The sequence below is a fragment of the Tenrec ecaudatus genome, chromosome 17 (assembly GCF_050624435.1).
Source record: "Tenrec ecaudatus isolate mTenEca1 chromosome 17, mTenEca1.hap1, whole genome shotgun sequence".
In the NCBI taxonomy this organism is placed as follows: Eukaryota; Metazoa; Chordata; class Mammalia; order Afrosoricida; family Tenrecidae; genus Tenrec; species Tenrec ecaudatus.
This window is the reverse complement of record NC_134546.1, coordinates 19,576,912-19,592,750: the sequence shown is the minus strand read 5'-3', so window position 1 is coordinate 19,592,750 and position 15,839 is coordinate 19,576,912. Positions and strand designations below refer to the sequence as shown.

The 15,839-nt window shown below is 46.6% G+C and overlaps 1 protein-coding gene across 1 annotated transcript in view; it reads right to left on the bottom strand.

The window, feature by feature from the left end:
- LOC142431031 (phospholipase B1, membrane-associated-like) overlaps positions 1-15,627 on the bottom strand; it is a 95,112-nt gene extending 79,485 nt beyond the window's left edge. Inside the window, 1 exon segment of the mRNA XM_075536065.1 lies at positions 15,570-15,627. Coding sequence (XP_075392180.1) covers positions 15,570-15,627 — 58 coding nt within the window.
- Positions 15,628-15,839: the final 212 nt, after the last annotated feature.

Genomic DNA, 15,839 nt, shown 5'->3' with positions numbered 1-15,839 from the left:
TGTTGGAGGGGGAGGGCGTAGATAGAAAGGAAGAGAAAGCGCTAATAATAAAGTGTTAACAATAGTTGTGCGCCTGGTAAAAAGTAGAGAGGTGCTTTGTACTATTTTTATTTTCACACTGAAAAACAAACTTGATATAATCTCGGAAAAGTTATTAAGCATATACAAATTGAAATGGACAGTTTATCAGAGGGTCCTTGTTAGCGCAGAAGCTCGCATATCAGTCTCACAAATGAATGATGTCCATAGTGTAAAAAGCAGACTGGTTTAAGTTTTACAAGAACTGGGAAGACTACCAATTTGTGTTCAATTCTAACAAGTCAAGGATACATGCTGTTATCGTAACTGGCAGCAAGCTAATCAGAGAAAACGCATCTTTATCACATGAATGCTAGGCAGGGCAGGGGGTGCAACTAAATGAATGCAAACAACCCAAAAGAAGGGGAGCAGGGAGGGGCGGAACACTGGAACAGGGAGGACAGATGGAAACATGGTTTGCACACCGCTGGGAAGATCGGAACGGAGAAGCCAGAGGTGGGATAAGAGATCTCTCTTCAGTGTCTGAGGGACTGGGTCTCGAGCAGGGCTGTCCTGCTCTGTGTGGCCCTCGGAGCAGGACGGAACCCGTGTAGGCTGTTTGCCCTTGGCAGACCAGAGGGAGTCATCTGCAGAAGGACAGGCCACCCAAGATGCTGGCCGTGCAGATACCAGGGTCATGGATGGGCATGTGGAAGCCAAGCAGAGGTCAGGAGCTTGGGCACCCTTCCTGCGGTCCACCTCTCTAAGCCTCAGTTTCCTCACCTATAAAACGAAGTTGGCAATGGCCCACTTGTGGAGCTGGGGCGAGGATTATATGCTGGTAGTAATGAAGACCCGTTCTATAAGGAAGAACTGGTGCATTCCAACTGTGGCGTGAGTGACGGCTACTGAATACATCACTGGTTATAGGAGAACAAACAGATCAGGCTTGCGAGAAACGCAGCCAGTGTGCTTCTTAGACGGGAGGAGGACAGCCCTTCAACTCCCTCACTTTGGGCACATCTTCAGGGAAGACCAACAGCTAGAAAGTGACCTCATGGTTCGTAGAGGGTCGTCGAAAATGAAGGAGCCCCTCCGTGAGATGGAGCAACACAGCAGCCATCAAAACAGACTCAAGCCGGACGCTGGTGCCGGGTCCGGCAGCACCCCATCCTGGTCGACGCGAGGCTGCTGCGAGTCGCCCTGACTCACCAATGGCCACTCACAGCGGTCATTCCACTTTCAACGTCCAGAGGTGGGCGGACCAGAGCACCGTCGAGATCCTCCCAGCCTCAATGCCTGGGATTTCCTCACGTGTCTTAGAGCTCAGAGTGTATCTTTTTCCCTTGATGCTGTGAGTCACTCGTGATGGATGTCACGAGGTGGCTGTGTCTTAGTTTGGGGCTCCCGTGTTAAAGAACAAGCTGAGATGACTTATAGGAACAGAAACGCAGTGTCTCTCAGTTCTGGAGGCTAGTGGTCCAATGTCAGGGTGTCTTCCGGGTCACGTGCTCCCTCGTCTCATTTCTGGTCCCCAGACACTCCTTGACATGAAGGTGCAGCATCACTCCAAGGTCACAGGCATGTCTCCCCTCCATCTGTGTCTCTGCTTCTCTCTCATAGGACCCCATTCAGGTGGCAGGAGAAGCCCCTCTCCTCTGCGATGACCTCATGTGAACTTCCCTACCTCCCGTTAGCTCACTGACGGCATCTTCACGGACGCTATTTCCAAACAAGGTCCCTCACAGGCCGGCCCCGGGGGCCAGGACTTCCAGGTAAAGTTGTTTTCTTTGTTGCTTTTCAGCTGGGGTGGGGGGACATACTTTCATCTATAGGAGGCTGTGCCTAGCAACAGTGAGGTGCGTGTCCACACCCGAAGACTCAGATGAAAACTCAGGACTCCCTGGTCCTGTCTCCACTGAGTTCTGAAGTGACTTGAGTCCCTGGTCCATTTCTCTGTGCTTCCTTCCTCTACATGGGGAGAGAGGTTCTTGCCTGGAGCACAGAGATTCTAGGTTCTGTGGCGACACTGTCAGGGCAGGCTTCTTGTCAGGCCTCGGAGAGTCCTTAGGCGCAGAGGCTGACCTGCTCCCTTTGGGCAAGTTGTGCTGGCACCATGAAGGACCCCGAGGTCCCTGCACAGGTGACCCTTCGGTCAGGTCAGTAACGGGGAAACATGTCTGGTTCCCTCCTGATGGGAACGAGAGAGGCTGGCCTCCACGCGCGCTCTGAGAACATGGTTGTCTGAGGTCAGTCATTGGTGCTGGGTGGGGCTGTGACACCCGGGCTCCTGAGCCCTCAACGGGCCCTTGGAGCTCCGGGGACGCGCTGTCCAAGCAGACGTTCTCAGCACATCACCGGGGAGCTTTTCAACGCCTGGCCCCAAACAGACATTCCAGGCTCATGGGTCTCAGGGTGGGGTCTGGTGCCCCAGCAAAATGTCAAAGCCCCTCTGGGGAGGGTCACGTGCTTCCAGCTTTCAGAGAGGCTCAAAGAAGGTCAAGTGCAGCATCTGCTCAGGGTGGGGGGGCAATTTCAAAAGCAAAAATCAAAGCATCACATCCGTTCTTCAGTTATAAATTCTCTTGACGTTTACCTGTGAATACTGGGTCCTGCGCACAAGTTCCCACCCTGCCCGCTGGCTTCTGGTTAGAGCGGCTCATCTCTCTGAACCGCAGCTTCCTCATCCCCGCAATGGGGACAAGCATCGCCTCCCTGCATCCTCCAGGGATTGCAGTAAGGACCCATGAGTAGGACGGCGCTACGTGAGCAGAAGCAGGCTGTGCCCACGTGAGGGGTGACCGTCTCCAGGCACGTGACATCCTCAGCCCTGTGCCAAGTGCACTGTCTTCACACAGTGCTAGAGAGCAGGAAGTCCGGCCGGCCGCATCTTGACAGATGCAGAATGGCTGCCTGACTCCCACGGGCTCACGCAGACCGCAGGAGCAGGCCAGGGCTGGCCTCTGCCCGCCACTTCCATCTGCTAAGCAGTGAGCCGCACTGACCAGCTGGGACCTGATGGGCCAGGCTGCATCGTGTCTGTCCCTGAGCTGTGTCAGACTGCAAGCAGGTAACTGTGGGTGACCGTCAAAGGGCTGTCATCCATGCACTGCTCATTCCCATTCGCACACAGGGCCCACGGGTGCTGCCGTCAGCCTGGGAGCTCACCCTGCCGGACGCTAGCCATGGGCACTGGTCAGAAAGTCCTGCACCACCAGGCTGCTTCTGGGGCTTTGAGAGACAGGCCATGTCAACGCAGCACCGGGGCACTCGGGTGCCACAGTCAGGGGAAGCGACTCCAGAGAAGTGCCTTGTGGTCAGACTCTAGAATGGCTGAGGCGGACAGACCTGAGACCATCTTGTCTGCTGCCTCAGGAAACTGAGCTCAGAGAGGTCCACACACGCACCAAGGCCCACTCAGCCAGGGAGTCACAGGGCCGTATGTGGAACTCAATCCTCCTAATGTCATTTAGTATGTTTTCCTGGAGACCACAGTATAAAAAGGCTCATATTACATTGTTCTAGACTGAAACTCCCCAACTAGTCTAGCAAATCCATTCTGATTCTCTACTCTTTACTGCAGTAGACGCCTCATCTTTCTCCCTCGGAGTGACTAGTTGGTTTGAACCACTGACGTAGCGATTAGCAGCACCAACAAGGCTCCTTCTGAATTTCCAGCATGTAGAAGCTTTTTCTTTTGCCTTGTCTACAAAATTTGTGTTTTCAGCTGCCTTCACTCTCAGTCAGTCTAGATTTATCCTCAGAATTGCCAAGAAATAATAGAGGATTAAGAGCATAACCATCTTTGGGAGTCATAATCTACTAAGATGAGATTACACAATGATGGTTTGAAACATCCCAAAGCACCATTCTCTGAATATTTATCCACTTGACTGAGGATACCAGGTAGGTACCACCCCCCACTATAGTCCCCGTTCTACGCTGAGACCAATGCACCCTTCTGTCTGTCCTCGGGCTAATGTCTATTTAATGTCCAATATCAATAGTGGCCCAAGAGGGAAAAGAAGCCTCAAGGAACAGTCCTAACAGACGATCCCATTTCTAAAGTTAACTTGAAGTTGTTCCCTGGGCTCATGGTACAGTGTTTGACTGGGACGACGCCCAGGTGAAGTTGTCTTTTCTTCAACTTCTTCACGGAGACCATTGAGACAGAAGAGGAACCCACGGTGCAGATGAGCAAGAACACCTGGGCACTGGAAGATTCCAGAACCCCAAATCATCCTGCACAAGTATCCTCCCCTTGTTACCACCTTTGCCTTAGCCAGTGTGGACTTGTGGCTAAGCCAGTGTGGACTTGTGGCTAAGCCAGTGTGGACTTGTGAACTTTCAAAAGGACCAGACCCATCCCTACCCCTAGTGGAATGAGACTGGTAGCAATGATCAGCAAGACCAGACTTGAAGGGAACTCTGTGGGTGTTTCTTGGTCTTATCCATCAAGAGGATCTCCTCCCAGAGACAACCCTGAGGCCCTGGTATTAATAAAGAAAGATGTCAGAAGGCAGGAGATGGTTACATTAAAGCTCTGTTGTCATGATGTGAACTCCAACCCATGGTAACTCCCTGTGTCTCAGAGTAGAACCGTGTTTCACAGAGCTGTCAACAGGCAATTATCAGGTCTTTCTGTTTAAGGTACTGCTGGGTGGACATGAATTGCCCATCTTTCAGTTAGCAACTGAAGTGTGTGTCACTCAGAGATACTAACGGCTCCACAAAGCAGAAAAGAACCTGCCATGCCCAGATTATAGCAAACTCTCTCCTGTGTCTGTCTCTCTAGAAGCCTCTTGGATCTCATGACCTTTAAGCTGTGTGTCCTCCACCCCCTCCACACACCCCGCGTCCTCCCAAACCAAGCTGATTTATTCTAGAAAGTCATATTTCAAAATCTGGCCCTCAGCTCCAGGATCTGGAAGTTTAATAGTTTTGTTTGTTTGCTTGCCTGCTTGCTTATTCAATATACACTGAGTCCTAAGCTGTGCTTCAAGAGACAAAGATTTAAGACTTCAAATCTCAAATATAATTTAAAGAGAACATTTATTGAGTCTCAAAGGTAAAACAAAGACTCATCATTGAGATTGTTGGCTCTGATCATAGTTACCCTCTGTGGCAGAGTAGAATTGCCTCATAGGATTTTTTTTTAGTGTATAAGAAAGAACTTTCTATCAAGGAAACAGCCTAGTCCAGTCAAACTCAAGTCCACAGATTCCAGGCTTCCTGCAGTCCTCTTCAGACACACACAATGCCTGGCTAATGAAGTAGGAAGGCAAAAGGGGGAATCTGGGAGGCCAGACAGAGTAAAGTCCTTTGGATTCAAGGCCAGCAAGAACATGGCAGGGCACTGACATCTCCCAGGATGGTAGACCGCGTGTGCTGCTTGCCCCAGCCCTGAAGCCAGATGCAGAATCCACACAAGCAGGGAAGCAACGAGAGAAATAAACCAGTTCTCCTGGGTGTCTCACTTACAAAAAGTCCATGCCCCCAAGGAAATATCATCAGCTGTAACCTGACTGATAGGTTGGACCTGTCTCCTACTTTCAACCAGATTCAAGAAATTGTCACAAAACTTAACGATCACAGTCCACCTCTTTGCCAACTTGGCATTTGTACACAAATATGCAAGCTCCAGACAAAGGCAATAATAAAATCATACTTGCACCTAATGTGATCCAACTAACACATGTGTAAATGAAAACATACCAACCTCACTTGTAACTTATATGCTATATATGAGTGATCAAAACAAAAATACTTGAAGCTTAACTGTGGCAGTTCTGTAAGAGTTGAACTGTTATAACACCTCAGTCACGTACACCTGAATCCTGCAACCCTATCAACCTCTTCCCACACTCTTTCTTCCCATTCCTTAGACCCATTCAGAAAGAAAAAAAAATTCAATGGGAATCCTCGCTTGTTCCACTTCATGGGCTTTTACCTCCCTCTATTTTTGGCATCCAATTTCTAAACTGCCAATCCCAACAAAACCTAGTGTTCTGAAGAGACAAACATGTTCTTTGGTATAAAGAATCTTCATTCCAATTGGCATCCATCAGCAAAACCAAATCTAGAGCAGATCATTCATTAAAATTGTAAGCCAGGTGTACCAGCTCACAGGTTCAAACATCTTTCCCTTCATCTAGTTAGGTTCTGGTGAACTAAGTCCTGGTCATTCCAAGCTAGGTCAATAGGTACCAGGAGAAAACTTGGGAATTCACAGACATCTCCCCTCACTTCAGACCACTGGCCCCTTCACATATTCTCATCAATCCGAACCCCTGAGATTACGTAGGTTGTGAGAGAGAGACTCGGGCTCCACACGACCCTGTAAACTTCAGAACAGCCAACTCCTTTCCTCTCCAGTCCCCTATGACCAGGTCAATGGATTTCAGTAGCCAGGCTCAATCCATCTCCCCATTGTGTTTCCTCCACTTTCACTCAACAAATGAATCTAGGTAGTCACTTAGCAAGCATTCTGCGGTGCCTCCAGTCTCCCTTTAGCTTTTACTCGTGAGGTGCTGGAGAGGATTTCTCTGACTGGCACACACTTTTCCAGTCTAGATGCATCCACAGGCAAACTAGTTCCTCAAAAATGTAAAAGCCAGCCACCTTTCTCCTTCGGCATCTCAGCAGTTCTAGATGACTCTGGGTGTCTTTTCAGATTCAACTGTCCTGACTCTGAAGGACTCAGTGATCTGGCTGGGGTTCAGCTAGGTCCTTACTCTACCATGGCTGGGCAAGAAGCCAGGTCAGACTTTCCAGGCTGTAATCTTTATGGAGGCAGCTCACCAGAGTCCTCTGCTGTGGTGTCGTTATTGCATAGTTTAGAATCGTCTACCGTGGGGTCAGCAGTCTAGTGCTTAGTCATTATACCACCAAGCCTCCTCACTTCCCTGCTGTTCGTCGTGCGACTTCCAGCTTTGATCTCCCTTTGGACCCATGTTCAGCAGGGAACTGTCCAATGTGTCACTAGGTGTCTTCAAGTCAGCTCAGAGTCACAGCCTCCTTACACAGGACATGACAAAACACTGCCCACTTCTAGCAATTGTTATACTTAAGCCCATTATTGGAGCCACTGTTGTCAATTCCTGTGTTACTTTCTCCCGAAGAACCTTGACCCGCTCCCTATTTCCCCCTGCTGTAAATCCCACTTGGGCAGGTCACTGGACTTCTCTAGGGTTGTGTTTTAGTAAATGTAACATATGTGGTTTCGATGAAATGTTAGAAGTGCGCTGAAATCAGAGGTACCACGATCATCTCTGTTGGTTTCCAGTGCTGAGATTTCAATGACCGGTTTCAACCGTGTGACATGTCCAATTCGAAACCTGGCCCTCCAGCTCCACAGACCCTCTGCCTGCTCCTCCAACCTATCTGGCCGAGCCCCCACTTTGCCTTTGGGTATAGTGCTCACTCCCCTGGAATGCCCTCCCTGCTCTTCTGTGTTTAATTTAGACTCCCTCATCCCTCGGTGCTCAATGGAGGCTCATCTCCCGCACGAAACCTCACCAAGCCCACGTTGCGCCCTCCGTTCGTTCGCAGAACCGTGTTGCTCATTACAGCTCATTCCACCTATTTTGGTCCTCCTTTGTCCTGCAGCGATCTCGTGAGATCTCCCCAGAGGTTCCCTTATTACCTGCCAACGTGGGCTCTCCGACAGTGCTCAGACAGTTCCCTGACAGTAGCAAACATGCAACTTGATGAAAATGATGATTGACAAGAAAGCTCTAACGCTCGACAAAAGATGTGACATCCTGGGAAAGCAGGCCTCCTGAGCCCACGGAGAAAGGCGCACCCCTGTGCTTGCTGCTCAGAGCAGGACTGTGGCGAGAAGGGAAGGCGTGGGACTGAGGTTTCACATTGTAGGGGAGCAAGGATGACCTGGAGTTTCAGGGCGTGGCACTGCAAAAAATGAGACAGGTGATCCTGGCACGCCCCTCCCATCTCTGAGCCTTATCAGTTACTTGAAGGAGCTGGGTCAGCAGAAGTTTCCGAAGATTCCTTTCCAGGCTTGTTTGGGAATAAAGTATTTCTAGAAGGCTGGGCTGACAACCTCCAGGAAGGACTCAGGGCCCATCCAAAATAAATGCTGGCTACCTTTACTTGTTTTGCAGAAAAGGGTTAATCCTTTCTTCAGACAGTGGGCTCACCAACCACCCATCTTTGAGTTTGCATTCACAGGCCTGTCTTGGGTGCGTTACCAAGGCAACAAGCATTTGCTCACAGGCATGATATTCTCTTGGCGAACTTCTGAACTGTTAATGAAAGTGAAATTCTGGCCAAAAAAAATGGTTTGATACAGTGATTCCTGGCCAAGTTACTTTGGCCAATTGCAATTTGGGGATAACAAAGTTGAAGCGGGAATCAGTTTTGGTCTGTGTTGTTTGTTGGGTCCATTTTAAAAACTTAAACAAAAACTGAAACTTGGAGCCTTTCCTTCCTAAGACTTTCCTGTTACGCAGGATGGTGGTGAAAGACCCATTTCAGGACTGAGACTCGGGAACAAATGCACACTCCTGTACTGATTCGTTGGTTGACCTTGAGCAAGTTACTGAACTTCTAAGTTTTGGGTTGTTCATCGCTACAATGGCGATGACAGCAGCATTTTCAAGTGAATTGATTCTTCATGTTGAGAGTTTAGCAGGGTGCTGGGCTGACTGAGGGAAACTCACACCATGAATTTAGTTGAGGTAATGGTCCTCGACTGGTCATGTTCGCAGTGCCTGGCAAAATGAAATTTTTACATTTTCTCTGAAGAGAGGTGAGGTAGTTAGTTTATTGCGCCAACCTGGCTGATAAGCACATGTAGGGTTAATTGAAGGGCGGAGGAATAAATGGCTCGGTGAGCCTCGCCTTTCAAGTTCTCGGGTCTCTTGCTTTGTGATGGTCAGACCAGGGTGCAGCTGCCTTCACCAGTTCCCTGCTTCAGCTGGCAAGACTCACTTCCTGCAAGACATCCCCAAGGAGAAGCCACATGGACCTACCCCGATGCAAACCTGAGTGCTAGAGCAGCCGTGTGGAGATCCCTGCCAGCCCTGAGATGCTTACATGTTCACTGATTCAGCTTTCCTCCTGCAGTCGGCATCATTGCATGTGTTTGGTGTGATGGAGGAGGACTTTGTGGATTGATGTCGGACATATGGGCTAATGTTGGACTTGTGGGCTTGGGCAGCACTGGGTTGGGATGTTTTCTTGATGCGGACTTAACCTTTATATAACATTCTCTCTTATACATGACTTTCTGTGGATTTGTTTCTCTAAAGTACCCAGACAAGAGGCATCTTCTTCTAGGCCTCAAAGAATCTTGCAGATAATTTTTTAATGACTCTGGCATCACACAATAAAAAAAGAAGCAGTGTATTTTGGATACTGAAATTATCAGACAAGATAGCTGCTATGTTTAAAATAACAAAACCCTGGCTTGAGCCTATGTATTTGTTGATGTATTTGTTGTTGTTAGTTGCAGTTGAGTCAATTCCAACTTCATGGACTGAACCACCAACCTTTGGGTTAGCAACCTAGTGTTTAACCATCTGCACCACCTGAGACTATTTAGAGACCTCAAAAAACATGTCAGGTTAACTTTGAAACTTTGGTTTTTAAAAAAAATTAAATTTGAGAAAGAAAATCGCCAATTTTTAAAGTTTCCATAATCAGGTTTGACAATGAATTTGATCCAGCTAAAAGTGAACACGTCATAAAAAAGTACTTAGAATGTTGTAGATAAAAATAAAAAGACAGGGAAGTGGGAAGAGAGGATAAGCGACATGTTGCATAGAATGAGAAAGACCAGTGAACATTTAATGGGGATTCCAGAAGGAAATGACAGAAGAGGCATTATCTTAAGAGATACCTAGGTTGATCATTTTTTTTTTAAACTGATGAATGTTTTTGATCCCCAGAATCAAGATTGCTATAAGTGCCAAGAAAGAAAATTTCAAAGAAAAGGTGTACCCTCGTACTACGGGATATAAAAAGACTTCCCCAGCGTTGTCTCCCCCAAAGATATGCCAAACCTTAGAGGCTATTTGCCAGCACCTGGTACTTAGAGATATTCTCCCTGAAGGCATTCAGCCATCAGACTACAGTTTGGTCCCCTGTAGGTGGGGCTCACACCCTACTGATAGGATAGTAATTGTTTCCCTGGAGAGCTTAGGACAGGTCAAACCTGCTGAGTGACATCCAAAGTTAGGATGTCATCCTGAATCTAGGGTCTGTCCATCATGTCACATGTGTACTCCCAATCCCTCCTCGTCCTATTGCTTATATACCCCTAGGTTGTCCCCCTCTATCACCATATTACCTATGATACCACCCCTTCCTGTGACCGATAGTTTTACCTGTAATTAAGGGCTCTCCCCCTGTCCTCCTTCCCCACTCTCTCTCCCTTGCCATTCCCACCTTCCATAGCCCCATGTGGAACACCAAGCAGGACTGAGGTGAGCATGCTACCATGGCATGTGTCTGACTCCTTCATTTTGCTTTCTCTCTTATCTCCCTTATTTTCTTTGACTTTAGTCTTTATATATTATAGCTGTCCAATTGCACCTGCTGGGCCTGCGCTGATTTATTAGCAGCTGGCTCCCCTGACATCGTACAATATTGAAACTCTGAAAAGCAAGCCATAGATTTAGAAAGAGACAACTTTTGATGTGCAATAAATCACCAGACAACATCACAAAAGCAGCAATGGAAATCAGACTACAATGCAATGATATATGGAATATGTTGGGGGTGGATTGACAACTGTCTAGAATACTATATCTAGTAGTGTCTTAAAAGAATAAGGATTGAATCAAACCATCTTCAGGCTAATGGAATCTGAGAGGCTTTGCCAGCAACAGACCTTCCCCATAAGCTAGCCCAAAAACTGTCCTTTGGACAGAAGAAAAATGATCCCAGGTGGAAGGTCAGAGACACAAGGAAAGAAATGAGGGGGGAAAGCAAGAAACATGTAAATAAATTAAAATGAGCACTGACTACATAAAATAATGCTAATGGTGCCCAATGGAGTTAAACACACACACAATTAAAAATGCATAAGAGTCGTTCCACATAGACCTGTACATAGAATTAAGTGTTTTGGTGTTTTATTTTTAATCACCTTGGTGTTAGATGAAGATATGGATTTAATGAGTTGAAGATTTATGTTATAATTTCTATGGAAATCCGTAAAAGATTAGAAAAGTATAACAACCCATTACCACTTGGTAGACTTGGATTCATAGAAACCCTGTGAGTCGGATTAGAACCGTTCCCGAGATGATAAATCTTGATGAAAGCAGGTCGTGTCTTCAGCCGAGCAGCCAGTAGGCTTGAGTTGACAACACTGTAGTTAGCGCTCAGTACATGAAATATGACATCACCACGGCTTCTTAGAGTATGTAACACTTATTAATTAAAAAAGCTAGGGGAAAACACAATAAATCTGAAAAAAGGCATGAAGAGGCTATGACCAGAACAGATATATGCATACCCAAGTTCATCACAATAGCAAAAAGATGGAAGCCACCTAAGCTCCGATCCACAGATCCATGGATAAACAAATCATGATACATATGCACTGCTGTAAATGGCTGAGATCAACTGCACCACAATGTTAGTAATTAAAGCCTGAATTAAACAGCTGGACCGAGGGTAGGCTAGCGCCCGGAAAGCTCTTGATCCAGAACAAAGAAATTCCAAACTTATTTTAGTTGAAAATAGGGGGCTTGCTCAAGGGGAGGGATTGTCTAGCTGTTCCATTCTTTTCGGTTGGCAGGGTAACGGGGTAGGAGGGAACAGCACAGCTGCAGGTGCTAATTCAAGGTCTTACATGACAGTGCCCATTTCTCACTAACTGGGCAGGCAGGGTTTGAGACATCTGGGAAGAGTCAAGGTCTTGCTGGGAAAGCCGGGAGAGGGACGGGTTGATGGCAGTTTGAAACAAGATGGAGTTCCCTGTGTTAAGCTAGGTTCCTGCGTACACAACGGACTGCTGTGTGGCACTGAAGAATAATCAGAGAAACCGAAAGTTCGTTACGTGACAAGGTCATTAAAATTAACACATCTTTTTGTTTTATTTTCTTTGAAGTATTTCAGTAGAAATTCATTATCTTTTAATCACTTTATTAGGGGCTCATATAACTCCTATCGCAATTCATCCATACATCAGTTGTATAAAGCACATTTGTACATTCGTTGCCCTCACCAATCTCAAAACATTTGCTCTCCACATAAGCTCCAGCATCAACTCCTCACTTTACCCCCTCCCTTCCCCCTCCCTCACGAACCCTTGATAATTTATAAATTATTATTTGTTATATCTTGCTCTGTCTGACGTCTCCCTTCACTTACTTTTCTGTTGTCCTGAAATTTGTTATTTTTAATACAATTCTGCCCATGGTTAGTTAGACCTACACAACTATTTTTCTGAAGCCTACGTTACATGTGCCAATATGACCGACAAGACTAAACTCTATGCTAAATTTACTTAAAAATAGCTTTATTGGCATATGTAACATACCATACCATGTAACCATTCAATCATATCAAGAAGATTTATGCAATTATTGCCACAATCCATTTCAGGACATTTCCTCGACTGTCATTATCGTTAGCTCACATTCCCCGCTATCCCCCTCTGCCGTGCCGCTGCCACGCCAATCCAGATCTAACCTGTCCCAGATTTCCCACGCAGAAAGTCATCCACAATTCGAATGGGAGGCAAACAAACAGCAACGGCGACTACACAAAACACAGAAAACCTCACTAAGAAAGCAGAAAGTGTTTAAAACCGAAACAACTTGAACATGGGTCCAAAGGGAGATCAGAGATGGAAGTCGCACAAAGATGGAAATCACTGAAACATCCATCGACAGAAGAACAGAGAAACAGCCCACGGTACAGACGTGCCCTGTAAGAAACCACAGAACAAGGAAGAATCGGGTGAGCCTGGGAAGGACCTCATCCTGTGAATGAACCCAGAGGACATTGTGCAGAGTGAAATTAGTCAGTGGCAGAAATACCAATATTGTATGGAGCCATATTATAAAAAGCAAAAGAAGTATGCATCGAGTTGCACCCAGATAGAAAGAGTCTTTGATGTGCACCAGGGGCGGGAGGGGAAGAGAGAAGAGGTCACCGAATGAGGATTTCTGACTGAAGAACAGAAGGAATCACTGCACAACCGTGTTCCGCACAATGATGCTCATGTTGGAGCCCCTTGTTACAGCCACTGTCCATCCGCTTCATTGACCCCTTGTCTCTTTCCCACAGCCCCTCCACTTGACCCAGGACCCCTGGTGGGCTGCTAGCCACCTTGAGTTCGAAACCAGGAGCCACTCCTTGGGGGAAAGACGAGGAGCCACTCCTTGGGGGAAAGACGAGGATTGCTACTCCAGAGATTTACAGTCTCCGAAATGCTCAGCTAAACAATAAACAGGTCTGTACAGTGAACTAAGTAAGGCACGGGGGAAGCTTTCACATCGTTGAATAACCAGCCACTTGCGACTAAAAGGCAGCATGTACCCAAGGGCAAAGTTTAGGAAGCAGCAGGGTTAGGAGAGGAGGAGGGATAGAAACCGGAAACCCTGGAAAGAAGTGTGATAAGTGATGGTATGTTGTGGACATCACAATCAATGACATAAAACAAAATGCATGAATCGTTGGATGGAAAACTGATTTGATCTCTAAACCTTCACCCAGCTCACAATAAGGGGGGAGGGGAATCTGAAAGTAAGACAACGTCTCCTAAAAACTCTATGCAAGAAAGATATTTCCAATAAAAATTAATTGGATCCTAAGTCAATGATGAAAACGGAGAATCAATGAAACTATAGAAGATTTTCAGAAAAGACTAGAAAATACCTTCCGGTCGCATGCGGTGCGGAAGTCGCAGCAGCCGTTGCATCTCATTTTGTTAATGGAGCTAAACCCAAAATTGGAGGCTTAATGGGAAAACAGAAATTAGCATGGGAAATAGCTCCTAGCAAAACATTTTGATAGGACTTTAGGATGAAACGAGACGGGATCCAAAATTAACGTACAGCCTGGCACATTGAAAAAGCTACATGGCTAACTTCCTAGCAGACTGAAACGTGTAGGCATTGCAAACCGACCGAACGCGGAGGAAAAACGATCCGATCTGACAAAAGAAACTCAAAACGATGAAACCACCTCAACTCATGCCACGGAAGGGCTCTGAAGAAGGATGAAGTCCCCAGTATCTTGTGGTGTCCTTTGACTCTTCTCAAAGTGAAGTAATTGCTAGTCTGGATGGTACCCTGAATCCATCTCTGATCGGTACAGGGGTACATCTTCAACATCAAAATCTACCAGATGGCAGTTCAGATAGGCTATAGATTTTTCCCTGTCTCCCAGCCCCTGGACCCTTAAGTGTGAAATATCGCCTCCTACTTTGTGACACTGCTCCTGCAATTTTAATAGGAAGGTGTTGGTTTGAAAAGAAATTCTGGCAGTAAATGCACATCAGAGGGACGGTTTTAAGTTCCTGAAGACACTTCTAATTTATCATCAAATTCTATCTGCTCCGGAGGTGCCTCTGACTTCTTCATTGTTTTGATACAAACTCACAGATAACCATGACACTGTACTTGATAGTCTATAGGCTGAAAATCCCATGGATACAGGAAAAATCATGGTAGTACAGCCTGTTAACATTCAAGTATGTCCTACCAAACTGTTACTCAAACGTCCTCCATATTCCTTAAAGCCAGAAACAAAGTACGTGGTTGAAAACTGTCATTGCAAATTCCTGCCCGTACCTTGTACTCCCTTTTGCAATTCTGCCTTTCCAGTAAAGAACTCAAACACAGTGGGCTTATGTTAATGGTGGAGAAATAATTCAAAAAGGAGGAAATTTTAAAAAACAAAATGGTTGCACAGGGAGGATATAATTAGTGCCACGGAATTGTACAGGTGGAAATTGTTGAGTTGAATGTGTGTTGTGTTGTATATAAACTTAGCACCGTGATAGAGTTTGTGTCAACTTGGCTGTACCTGTGTGAAGATATGGGCAGAGTCCCATATCTTAACCAGGTCACAGTCTGATGACACCTCCTTGAGACTGTGATATACACACATGTACGCACACACACGTGTGTGTGTGTTGAATTAGGCTTGCCTGCTCTGCAGCTGCATGAGCCCCTTTCTTGGTATAAATGTATTTCTTACACATACATGCGTGTCACTGATTTGATTTCTTTAGAAAACCCAGCCTAACACAGAGGCAGAAACACAATACTTTAAAAAGGAGAAAGAAACCAAATACCTGATGATAGCAATGTGATCAAGATATCGCGGCTTTTTGCCCACGATGGAAAACTCCTCTATGCTCCTCATGCATTCCAGCACCGCCTCTTGTCGTCCCCCCCCCCCACACCTTTGGGATACTTGCACCTCAGTAGCTCTGCAGGCATTTTGTGTCTTATCCCTGTATGTCATCAAAAGAACACATTCTACTCCCAAATCCCTTGCCTAAGTGGTAAGAGACACCAGCAGGCCTGGCTGGCTGGTGTCCCCTGAGGGTAAGGCACACTTACCTTGCCCCAGAAGCAGCCCCAGCAGCCCCAGGAGGAAAGTGGTTGGCCGCAGACCCATGCCGACTCCTCCAGGTGCCTCTGGCTTCTGCGTGAAGCAGATCAGCTCAGCAGATGGATGGGCTAGCTCGCGTTTTCCGACTTTTATTCGCTCCTCAGTTGTTTGACGGTTCACCTGTAATAAAGTTGACTCTTTTCACCTTTGAAAAGGGGAGTGGCTGGCTGTAAAATTGAGAGTCTGGATGATAACACAGCTGGCCTCTACTTCTATTT